The 26,301-nt window shown below is 41.1% G+C and overlaps 2 protein-coding genes across 2 annotated transcripts in view; one reads left to right on the plus strand and one right to left on the minus strand.

Moving 5' to 3' along the window:
* Nucleotides 1-24,576, minus strand: part of DNAH5 (dynein axonemal heavy chain 5) — a 181,887-nt gene extending 157,311 nt beyond the window's left edge. Inside the window, exon 1 of the mRNA XM_088537102.1 lies at nt 24,571-24,576. Within this exon, the coding sequence (XP_088393228.1) occupies nt 24,571-24,576 (6 nt within the window). The remainder of the gene's footprint in view (nt 1-24,570) is intronic.
* Nucleotides 24,577-24,714: 138 nt separating this feature from the next.
* LOC148591712 (triple functional domain protein-like) overlaps nt 24,715-26,301 on the plus strand; it is a gene marked incomplete at its 3' end in the record, with an annotated part of 63,324 nt that continues 61,737 nt past the window's right edge. The window contains exon 1 of the mRNA XM_088537103.1: nt 24,715-24,842. Coding sequence (XP_088393229.1) covers nt 24,722-24,842 — 121 coding nt within the window. The remainder of the gene's footprint in view (nt 24,843-26,301) is intronic.

Below are 26,301 nucleotides of genomic sequence, written 5' to 3' on the forward strand. Positions count from 1 at the left end.
AAATGTTGTTCAGAGCTGCAAAAAAAATTGGAAAAAGCAACTAAAAGTTATATTTTTTCTAATGAAATTTTTAAGCCATAGGTAATCATTTATTCATAGGGCAATGATTCATCATGAGAGGTCTGTTTTTTGTGTGAAAAAGAGAGAAATGCAATAACATGCATTTTAATATCTTGATGAAGGGCAGAACAGAACCATCCAAGAAAAAAGATTCAGGAAGAAAATCACCGACTGTTTAAATACTGCTACTAACCAAACTAGAACATATTTCTTAAACTGGCAGAACATTACACACGCAAAACTTATTTTCCCTTTTCCTTTGCAAAATTCACATTCCATGAGGGCAATTCTGAAAGCTGCTGTAATCAACCTATAACTTAATTTTGTGAGAGGGTTGTGTATTAGAGGTATACAGTGTATTTAGCTCAGTGAAGAAGGGCAAAAGCTATATATTTGCATTTAACATAGTAAGTGCCCACAAGGGTCTCCTGAAGTGAGCCCTCCTTCCAAAAAATATTAAATTTTTAACTCTCAAATGTCAGTAGGTGAAACTAAGCTGAGACAATTAATTGGAAGTTCAGGCTGCTACAGACGAAGTCTGTAAGGCTGTGGTCAATACTTGCCCTTTCTCAGCTCCAGTGGGACAGCCCAGGAAACTCCACATTTCTGAAGAAAAGGAACTTTACAGTTTCGTAACTGGATCTCATCCTCATCTATAAATTATCATGCCACAAAGACAATTGCAACTACTTAATGACAGATTTTAAATAAGAGCAATAAATAATAGGAATGCTAGCCCTATAAAATCTCTCTCAATTCAGCTTCGTATTTTTGTCCAAAATTGAAATACTCCATGCTGTATCAAAGAACTTTCACACCTTAGTTCTTTTCTTTGAGCTGATTCTCTGGAGATCATAAAATGAGTTACCTCAGTTTGCATTTTTCCTGGGCATGCTGCTTTTATGTAAGATTTCTGGACAACCACATCTCCTTTTCTAGTTATAATCACATTCTTGCTTTGCTCTCTCTGATCCTGTCTGTCTGCCAGTATCTGCTATTACCTTTTTAACAGCACTGCAGATTTCTCGCAATCATAAATTACAGTCTTTACAGTTGATAGTCACTTTTTAAATTAATTTATGTCAATGGCATAATTTAGATCACTCCTTTTTTTTTTTTTTTTTTTTTTTTTTAACTGCTGCAAGATTCATTGCAGTGTCTAGATGACAACGCATTCTGCTTGGGTTATTTCTTACCCTATTACCAAATTAGGAGAAAAATGATAAAATGATGATCTTCCAGTGCAACTTCCTCTCTTTTCTTCAAGCGTGTAACACTGAATAGCAATTCTTCATAATCTTTTGTTCTGTTAAAATTCAAAGTGTGTCAAAAAGTTTTGCAGAGAAGGTGAATAAACTAATACTAAAGGAATGCATACCATCTACTTGGTCAAATTCTGCCTTCAAAAATGTGCCTTTAACACCCATATTACTCATATTTTAGATATACATATGTTCTACCTTCAAGTGCCAGGAACGGTATTACAAAGATGTAATTAGCTCAGTTTTGCCTGTGGCAAAGCAGAAATCAGGCACATCAATGTATGAGTGACCAAGTTGTCTAATTCTTGTCCCTTCATGATTCTTTGTAGACCTGGAAATGTGCATCTGGAAAACACTGTATTTTCAAGCGATGCTTCTGAGTTGCCTTGGAGTCGATGACCTCCAAATCGACCTGAAGACCAAAATAAAAGCAGATTTCAGTGCAGATAACCAAACTATTTTAATAGCGGCTGTCTTTAAGGACTAAAAGTGTGTTTTCAGGTTTTTTTTTTTTTTTTTACTTTGCCTAGTACAAGCTTCCAGAAACATACTGAATTAGAAGCTTCTCATTTTATGCTTGTAACCAAGTTTTGCATAAAAACAAAATTACTGCAATTATTGGGAGACAAGACAATAAACAAAGTCCTCATCTTGTCATGAGGTGATGTGGTACAGAAACATTTACTTTATGACATATGCTAGGCCTGAACTGACCAAAATTTTTTGGAAAAGTGTAAATAACGTGGAAAAGATACCTATATCTAGATGGCAGTTTTCTTCCATATCTTGTTTCCACAGTCCTAGCCTCTACTGTTCTCTTTGGTTTCCTGAGGTCCACACCAACGTGGAAATTGCAACCTGGAGCATCAAGAAATTCATTCATCCATTTTCACTGTGTGGCTACACAAGCAGCTGGCACAACAGAGGTGACTGATGGGGGAATAGAAGCCAGTGGATAGGAGGTGGGATCTGCTTACTTCGGCACAAAAAAAATGTCCTTTGACTACATTTCATATATTGTGAGCAAATGTCTACACTACATAGGCTTAAAATGTTTCAGTTAGCCTGAGAGCAAGGGAGCAAAAATATCTGATGAGCAGCTGTCCATTCAAAAGCACAAACTGAGAAAAATGTCTTATTAATTCAAAAATTTCCCCCTGAATTAAGTCTTAAACCATTGTAATTCATTCAAGGGCTGAAAAATACAGGAGATGCTTCTGATAATAAAACATGAGTGGGCTTTCAGAATGGCATAACTTATTTATTGCCCCTGTTGTCTTCCAAACTACAGGGAAATGCAATAGATTTTTTAATAGTAGTAGCATGTCAGCGAGGACACGCACATACAAAGGCACTTTTTATCCCACCTTCCCAGCACATTAGGCAAGGCCAAAACAGTTATTTAATTTGCATATTTAGGAAATGATTGTACCCTTCTACAACAACAGATATTTCATTTATGTACAAGTAGGCTTTTATTTTAACATCCAGAGAAAAATTCCAGCGGGACAGCAATTCCAAAGACTATGAAGTATTGTTAATATGGTTAGACACTACTAAGAAAGCTCTCTTGTTTCTTTAAATTGTTAAGTTAGGCAGACACATATCACATAATGAACATCGTGTAAAATGTTTTGAAGGAAAAAGGGAAAAGTAGACATATGGCTATATATTCAATGTAAATTTTAATTTACCTTCAGCAAAAAATTCAATAAGACTTCCCTAAGCTTAAAGAAAGCATGAAAAGGAAAGAACCATTTGAGCAGTACCATAACAGCAGTACGCTATTATTTAAACAGGGATCTAATTTTTGCAATTAGACTTCAGATCATAATTATTGCTTTTAATATGATATCTTATGCTATCATTCAGAGAATTATGTAAAAACTATTGACTTGCATGTCATATTTGCAGATATCACTCTATTTCTGTACTTTCAAAGAAAAGCAATGAAGCAAGCCCAGAACTATGAGATAGATGCACGCATAGACACATAAACACATAGATAGATAGACAGATTGTATTTCAGATCTGTCAAGCGACATACGATCTCTAAGAAAGCCACACATTTATTTGCTTGTATTAACATGATAGCACTTGTTAGATCACATATTTAATAAAAAGAGTGAAAAAAACATAATTATGAAGATTCATCCATTGTTTTATGTGAATGTACAGTTGGATGTACAACACTGTTGTTCCTCTGGCCAGTAGGCCCCACTTGGTCACCTACAAAGCATGGGGTGACTGGTTCTTTCCCCATGGTAGTGAAAGGGTGCTCAGGAGGGCCCTGTCTGGTCCCTGGGAGAAAGGACAAGGATTTATGCGTGTTGCCTCCGCTGGGAATCTGCAGCCTTGCCTCAGCGCTGTAGCAAGCAGGCTGCTTGGCTAAAGAGAGCTGGTGATTACCTGGGCCTAAGAACCGTACCCTGGAGTTTACCTGGCTTTTGGTTGTGATTTGTATATATGAGTAAAGTTGTGCCCTGCCACATCAGCACCATAGGATGTGTTTTGGTCATTCCTTGGCTTCTAATCAGAGGAGGATTACGAAATATGGTAACTATTCACATTTTATGCAGGGTGTTTTTCATGCTCTGCTTTGTTGCTTGCTTTCTTGTGCTTTTTTCTGTGGCTTGCCAGCCCCCTCATGGCACAAGGCAGCACAGCATTTAAGGACCAGCTGTGACTGAATTCATTTAGATTTCGCACTTGCCTAAGCTTAGGGCCAACATAACAACTCAGCTGGACAGCAAACCTCAAGTAGATCCACAGTAGCTACATCAAAGAGTGCAGTACTTAATTCTAGAGCACAATTACAATAAAGTTTTTTGTCTCTGCTTTACTGGAACTAAAGCTAAATCAGTATTTTCAAATGTATTTGTTCAAAGATTATGTTCGTGAATTAAAAACTTCTGGCTACTTGCTAACACACTCCAAAACAGAGTATAAGCAAACAGACAAATTAAAGTGAACTGGAGCTCTCAGTCCCTTCTCCTGTGTGGCCATCCCTGGTGAATTTAACTGAATAAATGAACAAACTTCTTTTGAGTGAGTGTCGAGAAAGAGAAATTTTTGAAAATAGTATCAGTGCCCTTTCATAGTTTTTCTCTGTTCAAAAGCAGCCTGTAACACTCTCTGAGGCTATAAAGGGAATTCTATATGTTTCAAAAAGGGCTCTTCAGTGCAAAAGAGAATTCACATGATTCTATATGGGAATAATTATAATTGCTCCAGAAGACATAGGTGGTTCATTTTCATTTGCTCTGTTGGTCTTTTATGTCCTTCTAGCATTTAACAGTGCTTGGGGACTTTGGTATGTCAGTTGTTCATAGCAGAGTATAAAGCCTCCTACTTGATTGGACTGATACTAAGAGAACTCAGTGTAATAATGAATCAATCAAAATGAGCAACATGATGGAGGTGTACTTTGTTTCGGAGTTGCAAGTACCATGGCAGGTCTTCAGTTATGACACCCAACAAATCTCTGATGACAAACTGTGTTCTTAGGCTGCCGCACTCCCACGGCAGTGGGCCCTACAAAGAGACCTTTGTTTGGCCCTGTGGATGCAAGCAGGACCTGCTCCTGCTCTGCTGCCAGCACACTGTAGTCGCTGAGTACACATTTTCAAAGAATATTAAACCCACTCTAACACAGAGCAAGAAGTCATAAGACCTCACACTGAGAGTGCATAGAGAGCAGTTTGTGGAGACCTCTAAGGAGAAGTTTGCAAAAGTTCCACTGTCCATAGCTTGAAAAGGATTACATGAATCTATCTTTGTGTTGGTGAGGTGACTTTCTAAAGACAATTCTGCCTGACAGCTACCAATGAGTGCAACATTTATTACACGCTTTTCTGCATTTTCCAACTGCTTATTCTTCAAAGTTTCACTTCAAAATGATGTTTGCTTACCCAGAGTGGTATCAAAAATAGCTAAGATTTTTGGAAGCAGGAGTTCTAAATAGAACTTCTTGCTAAATGCTAGGTGTTTCTCAAGACTATGTGTTGAAGCAGTTTGATTTTCAGAAGTTTTAAGTCTTTATCCGGGTCTCTACAAGGCGTAACAGTGCGTTCAGCTCTCTGAAAATCAAGCTACACACGAAAACACAGACATGTATATATGCGTACAAGTGTGTAGATATTTGTGTGAGTGTATGTTTGTGTATGGAACACACACACACACAAAGGCACACATTTATATAGGAGTACAATTTCATGCTTCCAGGTACAAATACTTTGCCTTGTGTCTTTTGTATCTGCACATCCTCTGACATGTGTCTATATAACACATATACGCTAAATAAACATATGTTACTAGTAGCCCAGAGGTGTTATTTCCTGCGCAATAGATATTGTTCACCCTGGCATACAGAACGCCTGCCCTGTGCCCATAATTGCCTGGTTTCTGTATTGCAGGGAATGTATCAAACAGGCCTGAGGATGGGCACCATGCCACCCTGACAGATGGATCTGGCTGCAGATATCCAAGAGACCAGGTATGCGCACCCAGTGTGAGTGAGGCCAATAGGATCCTTTGCCAGCAAGATCTGAGCATCTGGCTGGCTGGCTGCACCTACTCCAAGGATAAGCAGACATTACATAAACTCTACAAAATTGCAAAAATTGGATGGGGAGGGGTCACAATGTATGTGGAACTGTTGAAATAACTACAAATCAAAGAGATTTACTGGGAAAAAGTGAGGCAGCATTTATGACACCCCTCACTCCTTTGCATCCCCTCAGGAAGACCAAGAAAAACTGGTCATAACAAGTAAATTTGTCTGAACAAGTCAGCAGAGGTGCAGAAACCTGTTGTGCAGGCTTTCTTCCTGTCCCAGAGGCACATAATATCTTGTAAAACAAAGTACCGTGCAGACCCTGCTTTCCTATAGAGTATAAAACTCCGCTGAATAAAGGAACAAGTCTTTTTGATGCAAAGAGAATGGTGAATTTTTAAATATGACATATATATTTTTTAAAAAACTTAGGCTTTTCAACACATCAACCCGAGCACTTAAACATGAAAATACAAAATGAACATAAAAAGCACAAAGCACAAAGCATCACCGCATGAGTGTTAATAAGACCTATGAGGAAAGGGAAAAAAGTCCTTCCCATGCAAGTGTATGTGGCAGGTAGTGCAAAAGAGCCGGGAAAGATGAAAGAAGTTGCAGATTTCCTTGTCGGATAAAAAGCCAGATTCCTGTCCTCACAGACCTTAAGGAAATTTTGCGAACAGGCTATGAAGAATGGGTGTTTAACTCCCTACCCCACTGATCATCCAAGCTGGATGATGTTTTCAAAGGAGCATCTTCTCTCCATGAGTGCACTAGCAGCGAGTGCCTTCTGTCCCCTCCTTTTCCCATGATTTCAGGACCCATATATTCATTCTTAATTATACTTTAGAAATTCTAAGCCAGCTTTGGCCATCTCCTTGAAAATGACAAGTCATTACACTGGCAGTATGGAAAGCCAAGGAGCCGTAAGCTTCCTTCCTGCCTCAGGTTTTTTAATAGCTTTTATTATATTTTTGTATCATCAAGTTAACCCTTGGGAACTGTAAAAAGAGGAGTGTTTTTGGAACACAGTAAGTATAAAAGTAACTCAGCTCTGATGTGAACATGTGGTATCCACTAATTTAGTGCTTGTGCTTGGCTGGCTGGAGGGTGCAAGAAGAGGGCAAAGGCAACTTTTGGCCTCCCTATTTGTTGTACCAATGCAGCCCTGATCTCAAGCTGCCAACTGCCTCATGGGCTCTTCAGGTATCTGAGGACAGCTGAGGTATTTATATACTGCAGTCTTTTTTATTATTATTCATTTATACCATTGCCTCTTGCATTGAGAGGCATGAAGTTACCACATGAGCCCTATGTATTCAATTACCTCTGTGTGGAGGAAATTTTCTGAGGGAGAGCGCGGAACTTTATGGATGCACTCTGTAGCTTTGCCAAGGCAATGCAAAGGAGGGGAGCTTTACATTAACAAGATTGTGTGTGAATATATATTACCTCTTTTTAAGTACACATTTTAAGCCATAAAATGTACTTCATAACTTTTTGATAAATAAAAAACATAGTCATTTAAGTTCTCAAAGTTTCTGAAAACCTCTAAGTTCAGGAACATACTGTATTATTACCCAGATGATATCAATATATTAATATCCTGTCTTCTCTCATCTCAAATATTTTGGTTTGGTCTTTGGAGCAATTTTATCATAAACTCGATTCATCAAGTAAAAAGTGTTTCTCCTCATGTACTCTTTAAAACTCCTAGTGTTTTTTTTAAGGAGTAAAATCATAATCTAAATGGTATTGCATTTTAAAATATATTACAGTTTTATAGACAGTGCCTTACTTTTAATTACATAATCCACTATTACAGACCTTTTAGATATGTAAAAATTATTTGAAATATTATTGCTTTACTGTACATTATCACTTGAAATTGTAAATTACTGGTTACTTTGGAAGAGGCAAAATCAGAGAAATTTCCATTCAAGTTAAAACAAATGGACTAAATGACTGTAGCCTTTAGAGATTCAGAAAAATTGTTTTTCTCTTGTACATGGACATGTTCTACAGGTTACAAAAAAAAGACGTATTAGTAACAAGGTAATGATGTGCTTCTTTGATGTTGGATTTAACCCTGCATAGTATAATTCCTGTGATATTTTGCATTGTTCAGTAAATTCTTATTTAAGAGGCTGTTATTTAAAATGGAAAAAAAGCAGACTTTTACAAATTCACAGTGAATGTAATATATTATTTCCAGAAAGATCCTCAACAGTAATGGGTACTTTTCAGACTCCCACGGGTATCAGGATACTTTGAGTTAAAGAACAGGCAAGATGGTAAGCTGTGAAATAAGAGGTTACAAAAGTTGTCTCTTAGTAAAATATTTCTTAACAAGTTGAGTAGTCTATAGCGTTGTCTTGCCTTTTTTAAAAAAATAGGGTAACTCTTGATGCTGCTGCCCAGAAATTTTGTTTCAATGCATACATAGATGAATAAGATCTACATATTTTGAATAGGCTGCACCTTGCACAAGTTCCTACTTGAGAGAAATTTCTATTCTCTCATATCAATATTCTCTCATTGCTATTTATTTGTGTGATATACTTCCAGTGGAAGCCCTCAAATTTTGCCAGTATTAAGCTCTGGTGCTGCAACAGCAATTTCCCTCTGCTCAGTCTCAGCAACATGGTCAGAGGATGGTGGAGCTCTGCAAAACATATTCAACAGATTAAATTTGGGGTTTCTTTGGACAAAAAGTTACACTTCATTTGCTAAACTGAATTTTGAAGAAAAGCTTTCTTTTGTTTGCATAGCTGTAATTTCCTTCTTCTTTTTCCTTGTACTATCTACAAACAAACAAGTAGAAAATGCTAGAGGAAAAGACAAAAATGTCTCAGAAACTGGAAAGTGAGTGTTATCCATGAGCAGTATTGTAAATGAAAATGTTAAATAGTGTAATAGTATAAAATTAATTCATGAAAACAGGAAGAGTAATTGTGCATTTTGTGAAGTTTAACAGAGCTTCAAAAATGCTTATCTAGTTTCTGGTGGAAAATTGGATCTTCTTTTTGTTCAAACTATCTGTGAAAACAGACCTTCTCTTTATTTTCTCAGCTATATGTCTTTGCACAGGACATGCTGCTACCAAAAAAAAAAAAAAAGAAGCAGAATTAGAATAGAAGTGAACATTATAATTAAGAAAAAAATATGTAAAAATTTAAAAACACAAACATATTTCATATTAAATAAATGGTAAAAACCCTTATTGAACTTGTTAATAATTATCCTTCAACTTGTTTTATCCTATGCAGTTGCCATTTCCCCAACCAGATACTGCCTAGCAATTAGGTAGGTATTTCTGGTGGAGTAGAATAATCTGTAACAGAAGTAAAATTTTAAATGCCCTGCTCAGAGTATAAAACTCATAAGGCACCAGATATTCATAAGTAGGATCCCAGTGCAGTAAAACAGGATCTTATTGTAAAATCAGGAAATACGTAAATAATTCCTAAATGGTGAAAAATTTCATAAAGATCCCTCATCAACAGCTTGATAAGACTGCAAATAATGTTATGCAAACAAAGCTCACAGTTCTTTCTCAAAGGAATTATCAAAGCCAAATTGGAGAGGAAGAAGAGGAGAGGAATCAGAGAGGAATCACCATTTGCAATTCAAACCGTCATTTGTGGTCCAGCCATTAAACTAAGAAATGTTGGTGTATCCTACTATTAATTCTTAATAAATAAGTGAAGCCTCTCTCCCTGCTACAGAGTCTGGCTTACATGAAGAAGCGAATGAGACCTGGGAAAACTCCGGACTTCTGAGGCTTGTCTCTAACTCTTAAAATGGCCAAACAAACTCATGTGGGGAGTGCAGAGGAGCACGGACACACGGCTGTGCAGTTCACCTTTCTTCCTCCTTTTTTGTCTACCGGGTAACGCTTATGGTTCTTTCAAGCATACGTCTATGGCAGCACCTGCCCAGCCACATCCTCTGCCACGTGCTCCAGCCTCCTGGGAATGCTGCCTCATGGCAGGAGCTTCCTGTGAGTCCTGGCCTCGCAAGAGACAAGGGGACCCTTCAGGATCCTACCCTGCCCAAGCACAGCCCATGACAGGAGAGCAAGGGGAGAGCGTAAAGCATCCTGTACCTAGTAAAAAGCCTGAAGAAGGTCATTTGCAGAAAGACGCCAGCTGCTACTCGAATTCCTACTATCGAGCCAATTAGTAGTAGGGCTTGACACCAGGTTTCCATTTTTGCCACCTCGCTGTATTTTATTTCCTGCTGCGCGTTGCCATGAAGCGGAGGGTCTGTAAAAAGGAGTCAGGTATTTGTTTTGGAGCCATCCTCTCCATGTAATCCATGTTGTCTTGATAGCTGCTGTGAGAAAGCCCTGTAGCGTGAGGGGAAGGTGACCGTGTTTGCCACAGCATTCCCATGGGATGCTGCAGGGCGCTGAGCACCTGCTGCTCCCTGGTGCCATCAGCCCTGCAGTGGCATTACACCAACTGAAAACTACTGTTGGGAAGTCTCTTCCTTATTCTTAAGCTGGCAGTGGCTTTCTTCTGACCACAAAAGAAAGGTTTGATTTGCGCGTTATAAGGAAACTTCTCAATGGTGCCAATAAAGGATAGCTAAAAATGCAAGATCCATCTCTGGGATCTTTTATTAGGAGATATAAACTGGCTCTGCCTTTCTGGCATTTTTACATGTCCTTTTGATCTATGCGTTATCAGATGTCATCTAGCTCTGTTATAATTCAGATATCATCAGTTAGAAACTCACCAGGGAGTAAATTCTAACATGTGATAACCTGGCAATGCAAAATCTGTCAAATCTGAATGGCAATTGGTGAGCAAGTGCACCTTCTTTGTGGACCTACGTAAAGAAGGGGCAGTGAAGGGAGGGAATCCTTCCAGTCTGATCATACACATTGTTACTTCTTTTGACATCTTATTTTGAGAGAGGGGCTACCCTCCACTATGACAGGTTGCTAGAAAAAGGCAGAGACATCCGTGCATCCGTGAGGTCCCTCTGATGGCTCCTGACCCGCTGTCTCCTCAGCAGCCTGAGCGCGCAAACGCCCAGGGCTGTTCTGCACCTCGGCTCTCCTCCAGTGGCACGAGCCCTGCCAGGTTCGTGGTTCCCAAACTGCAGGGAGCAGATCACAAGACATCAGAAGGCAGTCGGAAAAAAAAAAAATAAAGAGATGAAGCAACCCCCCCAACACACACACAAACCTAAGTAGACTGTATGTACGTTCTCTGGCAAGAAGGCAAGAAAACAGAACCCCCAAAAAAGTTTAAGCTAATTTAATTTGTTTGGAAATGAAGATCAGTATGGTATCTTCAAGGGCTCGTCCATGGATATTTTAAAGGAGGGAAAGATGGTCCTTCACTTGAAAAATATTGAAAAGACATGGACTGGAGGACAAAGATACATGATTTGCACATGCAGACTTTTCACTGGGAAGCATGCATCCAACTTGGAAGGCTTCTTGCATCACAGCATTTAAGCAGAGGTAGCTTTGTTTGGCGGCATATGCACAATTGATAGAAAACGGCCTGTCCCCAAACATTCAAACAGGAAAACAGAGAAATAAACATCACAGCTGAGAGTGGAACAGATCTAGAAGAGCATAAAAATTATTTATTGACTTAGAAATTGCGTAAATGTATGCTATCTAGGTTTGCATGTGGCTAAAGCTTGACTTTTCAAAGCTTCATTTTAAGATCTTTTTGGAGTCCTGTTTCACATTACAAATCTAGAGGCTTTTTCTTTGTAAGAGAGGAATATACCCACAATGGTCTACAAATGTATTTATTTATTTAAAATTCATGAAAACAGATACAATCGTATACCAGAAGAAGTAAGAATTTCACTTTTTAGTTCTCACATAATATCTAACGTACTGAAGCTAGCTAATTTAAATCATCATATTACATAGATATCTCCTATCTACATAATTGTTTCTACAGGAAGAGCTACTTCAGTGCACATTTTATAATGATATTGTTAAATCAACACATAGGCATTAAAACAATTTATTTGCATGGTTATGATTGTTTTAGAATAAAGTAAACCTTTTTTGCAATGTAGGATAAAATGAAAAAAAAATTCCAGTATTACGAAAGCAATCATATTGACATAAAAACCAAGCAGTTCAAACTGACGTGTTAATATATACAGTATTATTTTCCACAAGAAAAAAAACCTTAGTTAAATTCCTTTGAAGGAGAAAAGAATCAAGTCACACTTTAAAGAACAACTGTAAAAAGGTAAGCAGAGAAAGAGAGAAGAAAGGATAAGAGTTGGTTCAACTTTCTTTGAGTTGGAATTTGCTATGAAGAAGCAATGGCATCATGCTGGAACAAATGTTACTTAGTCGACTTACTTTTACTTGACAGAGGTCAACTAGTAAAATTTAAATATTCATATTCATGACTTAAATTAGCGGAGATGCAGGGAGGAATCCTGTGCTTCAACCTGTAAAATTAGAGACCTGAAAGGCATCGTAAGAGGTCATCCAATTTAGACCACTACTCCGAGGCAGGAAGAACTAAACTTATTTCACTTCTTGTACTTATTTATCTAACCTTTTCCTAAGGTTCATATGTTTACAGAATTATGTTTACACTTCTAATCATATTAATGCTCTCTGTTTTTTAAATTCAGGATTTCTAAATTTTTCATTTTGTCAGTATTATCACATCAGAAATACAAAATTTCAACTTATGAAGCCTTAGAAACGCCCACTGAGCTTAATGTAATAAATCCCATTTCTGTGCATGTGTAAGATAAGGATACTATTAAGGTGCAATAAATGTATTTATGTAATATGATCTTTTTAGACAGACTGACAAGATCTCGGTTTAGACTAAAATAAGAATTCATCACCAATTTATACAATACTGATGCTGGAACTTATATGGCTACTACATAGATACACCTCAGCTTGAGATGAACTGTGAAAACTGTTCAGTTTTTAGTATGCCATCCAGTATGCCATGAGAGAAAAAAAAAAGAGATAAAGGAGCAACACAGCCCAGAAAAGACGAACAAAATACTGTAAGCATTAAAAAAAAAAAAAGAATATATGTAAATGACTAAGAACATTTAATACAAAGAGCAGTATAATTCAGTAAGCAGAATGGAGGGATTTAAAGGGACCCATACCTCTACTTCTTCTGCAACTTCTTACATTTTTTCTTATCTAAAAGGAAAAAACCATCCATTCAATTAAAAATAGGTATATGCAAAACTGATGGAAGGAAACAAGTTATAAGCCTCATAACAATTTAAAGCAGGATAAAAAGCAGATTTTAAATCCACAGCATTCTAAGGATTTAAGTGAAACAAAATGTCTAGTGAGACAGAATTCATTTTAAACTACACTACTGTTGCTGGGGGAAAAAAAAAAAAGTAAGGCATATAGGATAACTTCATCTGATTATTTGATGAACATATGTGTCTAAAATCTTGCCTGGCTTTTCCAGTTATACCTGCTCATCTAGCAGGAGATACCACCTTTCCTTATTTAGCTTTCCAATTAACTTCCTAGCTATCACCTGCAGGTACAATAGTCCCAATGGGTACATATGCTAGTAATACTTGTGTTTTAGGACTTGTGCCAGAAAGAAACCTTCAGTATTGGAAAATCTGTTCATTTCTTTTCCTGCAAGATTTGTGTTTGTTCATCTCCAAAACAGGAATATCTTCAGTCTTATGGCACATGCATTGTGTTTACTGAACAGGGAAGAAATCTTCCATTGAAGTCACACCACTTACTTAGAATTTTTTGTGAAAGCCACCTGTCGTTTGTAATCATTCGTTTCATGGAAAGTATGAATATCAGTTAGCTTCATGCTTATTGTAGCACAGCAAATTTTTCTTTCTTCCTGCCTCCTTCCCCACTCACTTTTTTAATTCATTCACTAAGTTTGTTAAGAAAAGTCTTCTTGTGGCCTTCTGAAACCGTTCTGCATCTCTGTTCTCCACCATATTAACTCCATTGGTAACATTTCTGGAGGTAGTTTTGTTTGGGTTTGTTTGTTTCTAGTGTTATAACAAACCTTGTTCATAAAACCTCACTATTAATACAAGGAAATTTTGGAATATTTTTGATATTGAGTTTTTCACTGAATAGTTCATTACCCAGTTTAAAATAATCTTAAAATATCAGATTTGCAGCAAAATCAACAATCTTAGATACCTGAGAATATTAATAGGATGTAACTATTTTCAGAATATTGTTTAGAAATAAAAATATGGCTGATGAATTAGTAGGAAACAATAATGTTTCTAAATATGTAACAATGAAGAAAGGTACTTCATGAATGAATGCTGAAGGAGTTAATTTATTTCATTATGCATAAGGAGAAAATCAATGCATAAAGGAGGGAACTGGATTTTAATCCTGCCAAAGCAATCACAGTTGAATGAATGGCTTAAATCTGGTAGAAAAGATGTGCCATAAAAGGAGCAAAGACTTGATAATTCTCACTTCAGTTAAAAAATAAGGAATACATTCCCATAAAACACCTCATATACAAAGGTTTGTTTTCATTAGCAGGCACAGAAAATTATTTGAAAAACCTTCACTGTTGTCTTTGGTATTGTGTAGGATTTAGGCAAAACTTTAAATTCACAGGATGTTTTGAAAAGTTAGCATAAGTATCCTTTTCTTTGAATCACATATAATAGACTTAAAACAGAAGGTCTGTGCTAAATAGTAACTACATTTGTCAAATACAGCAAAAGACTTAACAGTGAAGAATGAAATCCATAGTGCTGCATATAATTTAAGAACTTGTGAGTATTCTCGTAGTTGATGTTAGGATGCAGTTAAATGAATGAAAATTCAGAAAGATAAACCATGTGCATAAGCTTGCACGCTGTGAAATATGACAAAAGGTAAGGCAATGGATTACAAATATATATATATATATATATAAAGTATTTTGCGTTGTGATTTTATCATGTGAGTTAGTCTAGGCTCTATTTAATCAGTGAGTACTTATGGTACTGAGTAGTACTTACTGATGAAAATAGCACCGTAGCAGATCTTTTCCTACCAGTCTTGCAATCCTAGCTTCTTATAGACTAACATTATCTTCATTTGTAAGAAAGAAAATACTTTTTGTGGTATGCTAGCTTTGTCTGAAGGCTTTTCATGTTTATGCGTACTGAAAAGAACAATCAGTTAAATGAAACTAGGACTAACCTCTGATCGAGGAAGGAGATTCTCTCCTACTGCATAAGAACACAGCATTTTTTTTCAGTACAAGAAAAACAGAAAAACAAATGATGAGGAAAGAAGAAGGATTCTTAATAAGGAATTGAAGATCCTTTATAATATGTAATGGTATAACGCAACCTTAAGAAATTGATTTAGGCCTGCAGTTTGACTGAAAAGGTATAGTAACAAGTGGCGTGAACTGAGAATTCTGTAAAAGTTAAGAATTATATGTAAAAGCTTAAAGGTGCAGGATAACAAGAGTTAATCCAAAGCCCAAACTGTTGTTACTTCTTTGATGTAACTGAATATGGATGCTATAGAACTGAAATAATAAATCCCTTAAGCAGTATAAAAAGTAATACTAGTTAGCATAACTAAGTCAACATTTGTCTGAGATGCTCTTCTATTAACCTCTGTTTCTCCAAGAAGAAGAGTTCCTTCCATCTTCATGTCTATTTTGTTCAATCTATGGTTACAGAATTTCTAGACTATGTGCTTTTTTTTTACATCATGTTGTTGTTAGACGTGGCTTTATCACGCAAGCTTAGAAGTTAGTCAGCGTAGTCAACAGCAGAAACAGACAGTAATTCAAAACAAACAAATTCTACACAAGAAGCAAGACTGTAATGCAAGTATCTTTACAAAATGCAATATGTATTGCAGCAAGTTCAAAAGGAATGATTGTTTTCTAACAAAATTAGGGGCTGGTGGCGATGGCAGTGATCAGTGGTATGATTTCTGCTGACCCCAACAATCCAAGTCTCTGTAGAATGGTGATTTTCATGATTGAATGGAGCTTGAAGCAACAAGCTAGCTGAAATATCCCAGAAGAGAAAAGTTGCTTTTTTAAAGAAATGTTTGTCATGCAGTCTCTGAAGTGTATTGAAGGGGCTGAAGTTTAGTATTCAGCTAGAGGACACAGTTTGGCCCAAATCTTCACTGAAAAACACAGTAATAATTATTAATAAACATTAATTCACGTGAGCTGCTCTAGTTTCCATGGAAGATGGCTTTGTAAAGGCCCAGCTTTTGTTGTATAAATGTGTACACCTGCTGGACAAGCGACCAACTCTAGGTGAAACCTGATCAATAAAGCTGGTAAGTCTCACGCAGGAAATAATTCTTCTAGATATAGCTAGTTAACAGAAAAGAAATTCAAGCACATGATTTGAACAGCAAAATTTCCAGTAATTATTCCTGAGATTGAATATGCAATCTGTCATTAAGAAGCACTGGTTAATTTAAATTTTAATGCTTCAGTAAAAAATATATACTTATTAAATTAACTGAAACAGGTATCTGCATGGCATCCCATTTACTCCTGATCTGGCTGCTATGTTTTAAAAAAATTATGTTAGAAGTCATTAAAAAGGCATTCTTTGTCTAATACTGATATGAAAGAGAAAGCTGGTGAAACTTGAAGACTAATAACAATGACATTGAACAACTAGATCTAGCCTTCTATTGTTAAAAAGTTTATTATGGGTTGTTAGCCTGCACCAGGGGATGGGATCATTTCAGCAAATGCAAGGTGCAGAAACATCCTATGTCCTGCAGCTTTTGCCTATGCCCGGAGTTTTGCGGGCATTTCCTGAGGGCGCTGCCAGCCGAGCACGGCTGCTCCCCGGCTTCGTCTGCTCTTCCTCCGTAGAGGGTGGAGATGCAGCGCAGGCCTTGCTGAGCACGGGCTGTGTCGCCGTTTCACGTGCCCACAGCAAAACGAAAGGCACACGTGGACGCCGTTCTTCAGCCTTGTGCAGGGTACTGCGAAGGTGCTGAATGCTAGTAAGCCTTGGAGCTAAAGCCCTTCTACACGTCTGCATTTACAGGCAGCAGCTGAGCCCCTGGGGGGAGTGGGGACAGCAAGCAGCAGTGCTGTGGGCTCTGACAGGTCTGCCAGTTGCTGACTGTCTCGTGAAGCACCTGGCTCTCCTGGAGTTAACACGTCCATAGTTGTATGTGCTGACCGCCTTTCAGGATGAATATGAAAAATGTACCTTTGCTGTGCTCAAGAGTTCTAGTCCAAGTAGATTATTTGATTAAGAATAGAAAACTGGGGCTGCCTGTGAAATTAACTGCTGGATAGAAAAAAGAAGAAAGCATGCGTTTGAGGAGGAAAATGCTGGCAAACACTTGCATTTTGCTCAATTAGCTTACTGTGATACAGTGGGGAAAAAGGAGTATTCCAAGAAGGATGAAGGAAAATAAAAGAGGACTTGTCTTCTAACTGAAAAAATGGAGGGGACAAAAGAGCCTAAAAACAATTTGTTTACTGTCCTCTATCCACACGACTGGTGCAGCTGCTGCGTTTTTGCTGCTCAAAGCCAAGCAGCTTCCCAGGCGTGGCAAGAAACTCGGCTTTCTGACTACGAATAAAGGGAACACTGGGAAACTTTGTTCTGCACTGGTCAGTGCTTTCCCACTGCAGCAGCTCCTGGGAGAAGCCAAGTTTGAAGTTTGTGGCTGTGCGCCCTCACAGAACTCCTTAAACTGAACCCTGTTAGGACTAATGTCTGTGGCTACTCTCTAGAAAACAGCACAATCACCTGGGATGACCATGCTGGCCAGTTGCTACTAAGGGATGATAAATTCTCTCCTAGAAGTTGATGTCTCTAAACAGAAGCATTAACTCATGATCTGAACACACCAAATACTACGCATGGAGACCATTAACAAGCGTGAAGTATCTGCAGAAAATACAGGATACACTGTAATGTCCAATCTGATGAACAAGCCAAGCGCTGCTTGGGTAACTGATCTGATAGAACCCAGGGAAGGGATAAATCATAAGACTGCAAAATGTGACTTTACAAAAGGGTTTCAGAGAGAGCAGAAACCATGTCATGTGTCTCAAGCAGTCTCCCTGGAAATATAAAAAGCATTTTTTTTCTGAGCAAATCCATTTTCTCCAAACAAAAGATCTTCAGATCTGTTTGAGTATTCAGGCAACCTAGCTAACAACCATCTTTATTGGTACCCTGACTGGAGATGTCGTATGCCTTGAAAATGGCTCTTTATTGGATTCTCGCACAAATAGTCCTGGGCCTCTAGGTCCAATGGTCAAAGCAGTAAAGTCCACAGGCATGGAGGGCATCCTCGGGGAAAGCCCAGAAAACAAGTACTACAAGTGACCTGAGGGTCCTTTTCTGGGAGATAATTCTTGAAGCAAGATGCCTATTGTGTCAAGCTTCACTTCTAATTGACTTTTCACTTTGTCCAAGTTCATAAATTAAAATTCTATGATCTTATTCATAGCTCTTCTGTGCTACTCTACGGCTATTCTCACACACTAGTTTGATTATAGGCAAGCCAGTACAATTAACAGACTACTACTGTTTCAGCGAAAGGATAATTGTCAGCTGGACTTAATACTGCCTTGATATCAAGCACCCAGTTTTCTCATAGATTGACGTTCACAGAGGGTGTCAAAATGCTTGATATAAATAAGTGACACCGTGCAAGGCTGTCTGTGCTCTCTAGGCTGCCATTAGTGTGATGCCTTAGCTGAATTGGTGACCTATTTTTTGGAGCTTCCATCACCACAATACAAAGCAGTGATTTATAGTTAAAAGATAAAAACAACACACATTTTCTGTGGACCTACTAGTGCTTTCAGGCAGGCAGAACAAAGGTCGTTCTAACACAAGTTGCCTGTACAACATCATAATCAAATAAAGATACCACTGATGCTTTGAAATGTCATGATGCCGCGGTACTGTTCAGTAGTAATGACACACACACACATATTATTTATGGTATTGGTAACGTAAACTTGATGGGGCCCATATTTTTGTAGGCAGTATTTTACTCTACTGATTATAAGATCTCCTGCACAGCAGTAAGCAATGGAGGATATCAGATTTGATGTAAAAGTTTTCCTTTAAGGCTTTGTTTACTTTATACATAAATACATCGGGCTGCTTGTGAAATATGTACATATATATTGCCTTGTTCATATACTTTGTACTGTTTCAACAGTATGGTACATTCAGAAGAATGAAAGTGATATGACACAAGCCACTAAGTAGGCTGCACAATTCAGTTCCTTAGTTTAAGTCAGCCCTCAGAGGGTGAGATTCTGGAAGTCTGAGAAGAAAAAACGTACAGCGCCTCATACTTCCTGAAATTTAAGCAGCAAGAATGTTACATTATCTTGCCTTAAAGAGAGCCATGCTAACTCCTGGTTGTTTCAGTTAGTTCAGATCACTGGAGCCCAATTTCACAACTTAAACTAATGAATATCAAAACAGAGTAATTTTTTCTTGTAAGGGTTAATATGTGAGAGACTAGGAGGTAAAATTCAACAAGAAGAGCACAATGCTGAACTTGTCTTTGAGGTTTTTCCTCTAAATCGCTGTTAAAGCTTAAGACTCAGAAGATATATTTAAGATGAACACAAGCTGTTCATCTTAAGTGGCCATTTTCTTTTACCAGAAAAAGAAAAGGTCTTTAATTACCTGGCAACATGCCCTAATGAAAAGTCTTCACAGCTTCAAGGATGAAAACAGTGGTCAACAAATATTAAATGATCGAGAGTATGTAATTTGACCTATTGATCTATTTGTGAAGAGAGGGGGGTGTTGCAGAATGTCTCAAAGAAAATAGCTTTACAAGCAGAACAAGAGGTCATGCCACCCTGAGCATAACTGATTAAAAAGGGAGTAAATCAGCCTTTTTTAAATGGGAGTCTTCAGCCTGCATTATCCTACTCTTGGCTTTCTGGACATGATCCATCTAGGCTGGGATCCCATAATGAATATGCACATTGTTTTTAAACAGGCACTGTAAGCTCAATTATTTTGTAAAGTCTCTGAAGCACTGAATGCATCTCTGTCCAGGAAATCTTGGGCAAATGGGAATATACACTCTGTTGAATGTGGCCTAAACATTAATGCAAGTTGTGGGAAACCTGAGGTATGTGAGAGTGTGTCTATGTGTTTGGGCATTTATGTGTAGGCATAGTTCCTTGAAGAGAGAACAACAATTACTAAAAATTTGGATTGAGAAGATAAGGGAACAACTTGTCTGAGATGCAGCAGAGGTTCAGATACTAATAAATGTGCAGTAACATGAGTGCCCAACTGAAAATAAAATAAAAACTTTATTAGGCTGAAGTTAGTCAACAGATGGCTTATAGGCCACCAACAGTCTATAAAACATCACATGTTCAATGTGATTTCTACACATAATAGAAGTTTATTTGACATTGACAAGCCAGTACACGCCATGCAGCAGAAGTGGGAGCTGGATTTTTATAGAACTAGCACATCACTGAAAGGGTGAAAATTAGAAAAACTGGTTCAGTTATAAATAAAATTAGGAGGGTTAACGTTTACTAAATGACATGCAAAAATACACAACTGCAGGTTAGTAGTGATAATCAAACACTGACCATATATAGTTTTTGACTTAATTGCACTAAACCTGTCCTTGCAGGTACTTAGCAGGAGTATGTGTGAAATGCATGCGTGGGAGGTGGGGAGCAGTAAGCAGTACTGCTCTAAGTTTGTAAGGGGATGTCAGAATGTGAAACGTGTCTCTAGTGGAAGTACACAGAAAATATTTTCAAGGACACTGGCAATATTTTCCACATGTGGCAGGTAGTTGAGGACCCTGGCTATCAGACACTAAAAATTTAACTGCTACTCAAACAGTACAGAAATTAATGGAGAGGCAGAAGTGGAAGTATCAAAAGCTGATGGGACTCGCCACATAATGAGAACTTTATTTGATGGCATAGGGAAAAAGAGCACGCACAAAAACATGGATGTTTCTGCAGAAAATGGGGAGATCATAATGATAACTTGGAAAAATGCCTCAGTGTTAGTCTACAGATAAAAGGGAGATAGATATCTTGTACTTGGAGAAGGGAGAATAATTTGAATTTGACAAATGTTGCTATAACACCAACACTCTTCAGATTAGCATCTCACTAGCAACTTGGAGGTGGTACTCATCAATAACTGGGCTTGCTGTTCTTAACTGCTCCAAACTCAAAAGAAGCCTTGTCATCTACAAAGCACAGAACCAGCTACTATGGCATTCTCTGCTGGCTTCTAAAAGTGCTCTGCCTTGTTTCATAGATTCAGCTGAAATCCCCTGAAAGCCTGCTGCAGAAAAATGGCATTTGTAAGAAGAGGTTCGTGTAGGCTGGCTAGCTGGAAGGGAAGTCCACATACCTTTTTCATTAAAGAGCTGTCCATGTGGAAGTCTTGTCCTCACACGATCTTGCATGCTCTGTTTTGGTTTGAAATAAAACAGTTAAGCATGGGAAAAAAAGTATGAGAAATGAACTCTATAGTAAAAACTCCTTTTATTTTTTCTACGAGAGTTGAAAATGTGCAGGGGGTGACGGGGGGTTCAGAGCAGGGAGACAACTCAAACTGACCACCAAGGTGAGTATCATCCCCTGCCTGATAGCTTGTCAAAATTAATGAGTTTCTAGGTTATTTCTTTGAAAAACTTGTAAATGTCAGTGATCTTTGGTTTTTAAAGCTCCTTCTGTGAAATTTAAAGAAACTTGCAATTTGAAGTTCAGCCTTCATGGTACTGATGTCTGGCAGACCTCAGCACCCTTAAAGTGTCTTTTACGTGAGAAAGTATACCCTTTTCTTTCCACCATTTACTGTTGCAATTGGTGCAAAAACATTTGCAGGTTGACAAAAATTGAGAGAAGCCAAGAGGGAGCTGAGAAGGAGAGCATGGCTGTTCCCTAATGCCTAGTTTCTAAAGTGAGCAAGCTTACACAACCTTTCAACTAAAGTTTTTTTTTCAGTTTTCAAAATGCAGTGTTTTGTACACATAAAATTTCTATCTTGTTTTCTCTGTTGAGTTTCAAGCCCAAAATAATGAAGAAAAACTGGACTGAGATACTTTCCTAAAAATTAAATGTTAATTTTGGTATCTGAAATCTGAGGTGGATACCTGTGAAGGAAATCCTTGCTCTGCTACAACACATTAAGTAACTTGGTCCTAATGCTATTTTCCTGTCTTTATTTCTTGTAACGCTGCAAAGGATATGGGCAATATTTGATTGCTAAAAGTCTTTCTGTAAGGATTATCTTTGCAGCAGGTAAATAACTTCTGACTGACCTGTCTCAACCGAAGCACAGAACTAAATCCTATGATGTGGAAATCACTTCAGTGATCCACGCAGCACTGAGAAGCTCTTCCAGTGGGGGATGTGGATTATGGTGCCTGTGTGTTCGACAAAGACAAAACCAGAAGCTCCTGCAGAGGGAGGGAACATGAAAAGGGACAACATTTCAGTCACATTACATTCAAAACTGTTCAGAAGAACCTTGGCCTTTTAGCACCCACTGGCAAACTGTGCTACTTGCAGGATGAGCAGCTTGGTGGAAACATGTAGTCACTATCCTGTTTTCAACAATTAATTGCCAGAGCAATCTCCTAAAGCTAACACTGGCATAATTGGGTTCAAATGATATTTAGTTAACTTCAAACCATTGGTCTTGCTCCTGTTCTACAGTCATGCTGTGCAGAATATCAAGGTCTTTGTTCACATTCTCAGAACAGATAGATAATCTCAAGCACTCCTTGCTCTCCAGCCTCTGCCAGCTCAGTTTGTCCCAATTCCAGGGCATTATTTTTTTCCTTTACTAATTACATTAACCCTTATCCTTCACTTACCCCCTTTTCCCATATCCTCTTGCAGTTTCTTCTGTGCTGATGTACAATATCTCCTTCCTACTGGCAGCTTGCTAAGGAGCAGCAGCAGTTGTCCCAGTGGGTCCTTCCAGGTGGATGCTGCCAGGCCACCCGGAAAGGAATTCACCCTGCAACCCACGGCCTCTGTCAGCAGGGTGCTAGTTTGGGACTCTCTCCTGGACCTATTGCCTCAAAGAGAGGCATTTTGAAAACTTCTTTTCAGTCAAAACTAATCTCTCCCTCGCAAGAGAAATTAGGGCAAGGGTGACTGCGCAGCAGCTTTTCCAGCAAGCTGGACAGTATGAGCTAAACACAAAGCTTGGAAACATGATGTCCACGATGCCCTGCTGTGATGAACTACTGCAGTACGTTTCTCTTGAAGTTACCGTCGCTTTTACCGCTTATGAAAGGCTTGGGAAGTTGATTCTTGGGGCTTTTCAACTGTGCGTTTCTGACACAAGCATTTGCAACCTGTAGCTGAGTGTCACTGTTTTATGCAGCAGCTCCACTGTCTCCTCCACTACCTCTGCACATCCTCATGCTCATCTGGTTCTGACTGCTCAGCTCGTGCCAGGACTGGATCCCACATAAGCTGTCTGCTATGGGCTACTCCCTGCCTCCCCATGTCCTTTGGGGCAGCCCGGACCCCAAACACCCCTCAGCTTCACTTGGACCTTGGAAAAGTGGTAAAAAAAAAGGAGAGAAAGAGGGAGAGGGGGAAGGGGGAGAGGGAGAGAGCGAGAGAGAGGGAAAGGGGGAGAGAGAGAGAGAGAGAGGGAAAGGGGGAGAGAGAGAGAGAGAAAGGGGGAGAGAGAGAGAGAGAAAGGGAAAGGGGGAGAGAGCGAGAGAGGGAGGGAAAAGGAGGGAGAGAGCGAGAGAGGGAGGGAAAAGGAGGGAGAGAGCGAGAGAGAGAGGGAAAAGGAGGGAGAGAGGGAGGGAAAGGGAGGGAGAGAGGGAGGGAAAGGGAGGGAGAGAGGGAGGGAAAGGGAGGGAGAGAGGGAGGGAAAAGGAGAGAGAGAGAGAGAAAAGGAGGGAGAGAGAGAAAAGGAGGGAGAGAAGGGAGAAAAGCAGTGAGAGAAGGGAGAAAAGGAGGGAGAGAAAAGGAGAGAGAAAAACAGGAGAGAGAGAAAAGGAGAGCGAGCAAAAAAAGGGGGGGAGCGAGCGAAAAAAGGGGGAGCAGAGAGAGAGAAAAAGGAGGGAGAGAGAAAAGGAAGAAAAAAGAAAAAGGGAAAAAAAAGAAAAAAGAAAAACAAACAAACAAACAAACAGAGTTGCAGCGATTTAAACGGTTGCTCCAACGCGCGCACCGTTACCTTCACAGGAGTTTGACACCAACACGAACAACAAACCCCCACGCAGCCCCTCCCCCACAAACGCGGCGGCGGCGCCGCGCGCAGCCCCCGCCTCCCGCCGCGCCCCGGCCTCTCGGTAGGGCCCCGCCCCCCGCCGCAGCCCCGCCCCTTCCCGAGCAGCGGCGGAGGCAGCCGGAGAAGCCCGAGTTCCCCCCCCCGGGCGGGGCCTCGCTTCCTGCGCGCTGCCCCACCCCCCGGGCAAGATGGAGGCTGGCGGTTGCTGCGGCCACGGCCGCCGCCGCGCCTAGCGCAGCTGCCGCTCCGCCCGCGCCGGCGAGGCCGCCGCCGCTTTCTCCTCCCACCCCGCCCGCGCCGCTCCTCGCCGCTCGCCGGCCCTCCCTATGCCCTCGCCACCGCCGCGCTGCTTCCGCCGCTGCGATTGTGCGCGCGCCGGCTGCCGCCCGCCCGCAGGCGCTGCCGCCGCCGCCGCCTAGGTGGCTGCGGGGGGCGCTGCCGCGGCTGCCATTCCGCGCATACCTCCATGTCCGCGCGCCCGCCGCCAGCCGCCGCCCCCGCCAGGAGCTGAAGCCGCCGCCCGCAGCGCAGAGCGCGGCCCGCGGAGCCGCGAGCGGGGCGGCGCGGCGGGGCCGCTGCCGGGGGGTCTCGCCCGCCGCCGCACGCAGCAGCCATGAGCAGCGCCGCCACCGCCGCCGCCAGCGCCGCCGCCTCCACGGCCGGCAGCGGCGCGGGGGAAGGCGCCGAGGAGGCGGCCAAGGACTCGGCGGACATAGCGGCCTTTTTCCGATCCGGTGAGTGCGGCCGGGGCGGGAGGTGGGGGGGGGCACCGGCTTTGTCAGGTGGCCGGGGGAGGGGAGGGGGATGAGGGAACAAGGGGCTCCGCGCGGCGCGAGGCGTTAACGGCCGCGGGGGAGGGGGCCGCGCGGCGCCGCCGGCAGGTGCGGCCGGGGCCGCCTCGCTGGGGCCGCTCCGCGCGGCGGAGGTAGCGCGGCTGCAAAGGGCGATGCGGCGGGAGCGGCCCCGGCCCTGCGCTCCGGGACGGCCCCGCCAAGCGGTGTGGCCGGGGGGCGCGGGGGGCCGCGGCCGCCGAAAATGGAGGCGCCGCCTCGCCCGTTCCCTCCCTGCCTCGCTCGGTGCTTCCTGCCCTGCCGGCCTCCCCCGGGTGCCTAGAACGGAGCGGGCGAGCGGGGAGGAAAATGCAGACTCACCGCTGGAGAGAGGAAGGGGCCTGCTCCCTGTGTAGGAAATAAATAAATAAATAAATGGATTGATTCAGAGACCCTTCTTCCCCTCTTTTCCTTGCTCCCCGCCTTATTAATTGGATTTTTAAGGCGAGTGGGGAGCGGTGTAGTCCGCACTGCTCGCATAGTCGCTGTTGAACATGGATGAGGGATGAGGTGTGATGTGCAGGAGGCACCACTGGAGCCAGTGGTTTGGTGGCTGCATGGCCCGAGCCTTGGGTAACCCCCGTGAAGCATCAGGCACGTGCCCTGGATACCTACGCGGCAGCGATGGGCACGAGTGGCGCTCGAATGCAGGTGATGCTTGAGCGGAGAAGGTAGCCTCTGTGGCCCCCCTTGTGAGGGGGACCAGTTTTGCTGCCTTCTGTGAGGGAATCACGCTGAAAGGGAAATGATGGGCGCCTGTGCTAAGCTTGCAGGCTGCCTCGCATGGCTACGCACTGCCTGGCAATCCTGCAGTTGTGGGGCCCCTGCCAGCTGTATTAATAGGCAGCTTCCCTGCTTGTGTGTGGGCAGAGGGATGACACAGACGTGCCTAGCTCAGGAGCCTTGCGTCCGTGACTTCTGATGCTGATGACTCCTGATAACAATGAAGTTGCATTAGCTCAGCCTTCTGATATCTGCAGTTCTCAGAGCGGCAGAAAGACATGTCGGATGCTTATTGAAAACCTCTTAGAGCGTATTTAACAACTATGGCATTCTCATTTCTGTACGTGCCTGTAAGGGTTGCCTCATTCAGCCTGGGCAGTGATGTGTGTTGGGAGATGTTCTCGCCTTTCTGCTGGGCCTTGGGGGTCAAAAGAGCTCCTTAGGTTCTGCCTCTGCTCCCTAGGTCCTGATCCGCTCAGCTGTAAGGAAAAGGTCCATTAAGCCATGCTGGTGCCTCCCTTTGTTTGTACAGAATGTATCGTTTTATATTTGGTGAAATGCAAAAGGGAGTGTCTAGGAGCAACAAAGTGTGGCTGGACATTGTGATTACTGAAGAAGAAAAAGCTTTGTTTGGTGTATG

The sequence above is a fragment of the Tinamus guttatus genome, unplaced genomic scaffold (assembly GCF_059628265.1).
Source record: "Tinamus guttatus ecotype Peru unplaced genomic scaffold, ASM5962826v1 Tinamus_guttatus_pri_ptg000730l, whole genome shotgun sequence".
NCBI classification, from domain to species: domain Eukaryota; kingdom Metazoa; phylum Chordata; class Aves; order Tinamiformes; family Tinamidae; genus Tinamus; species Tinamus guttatus.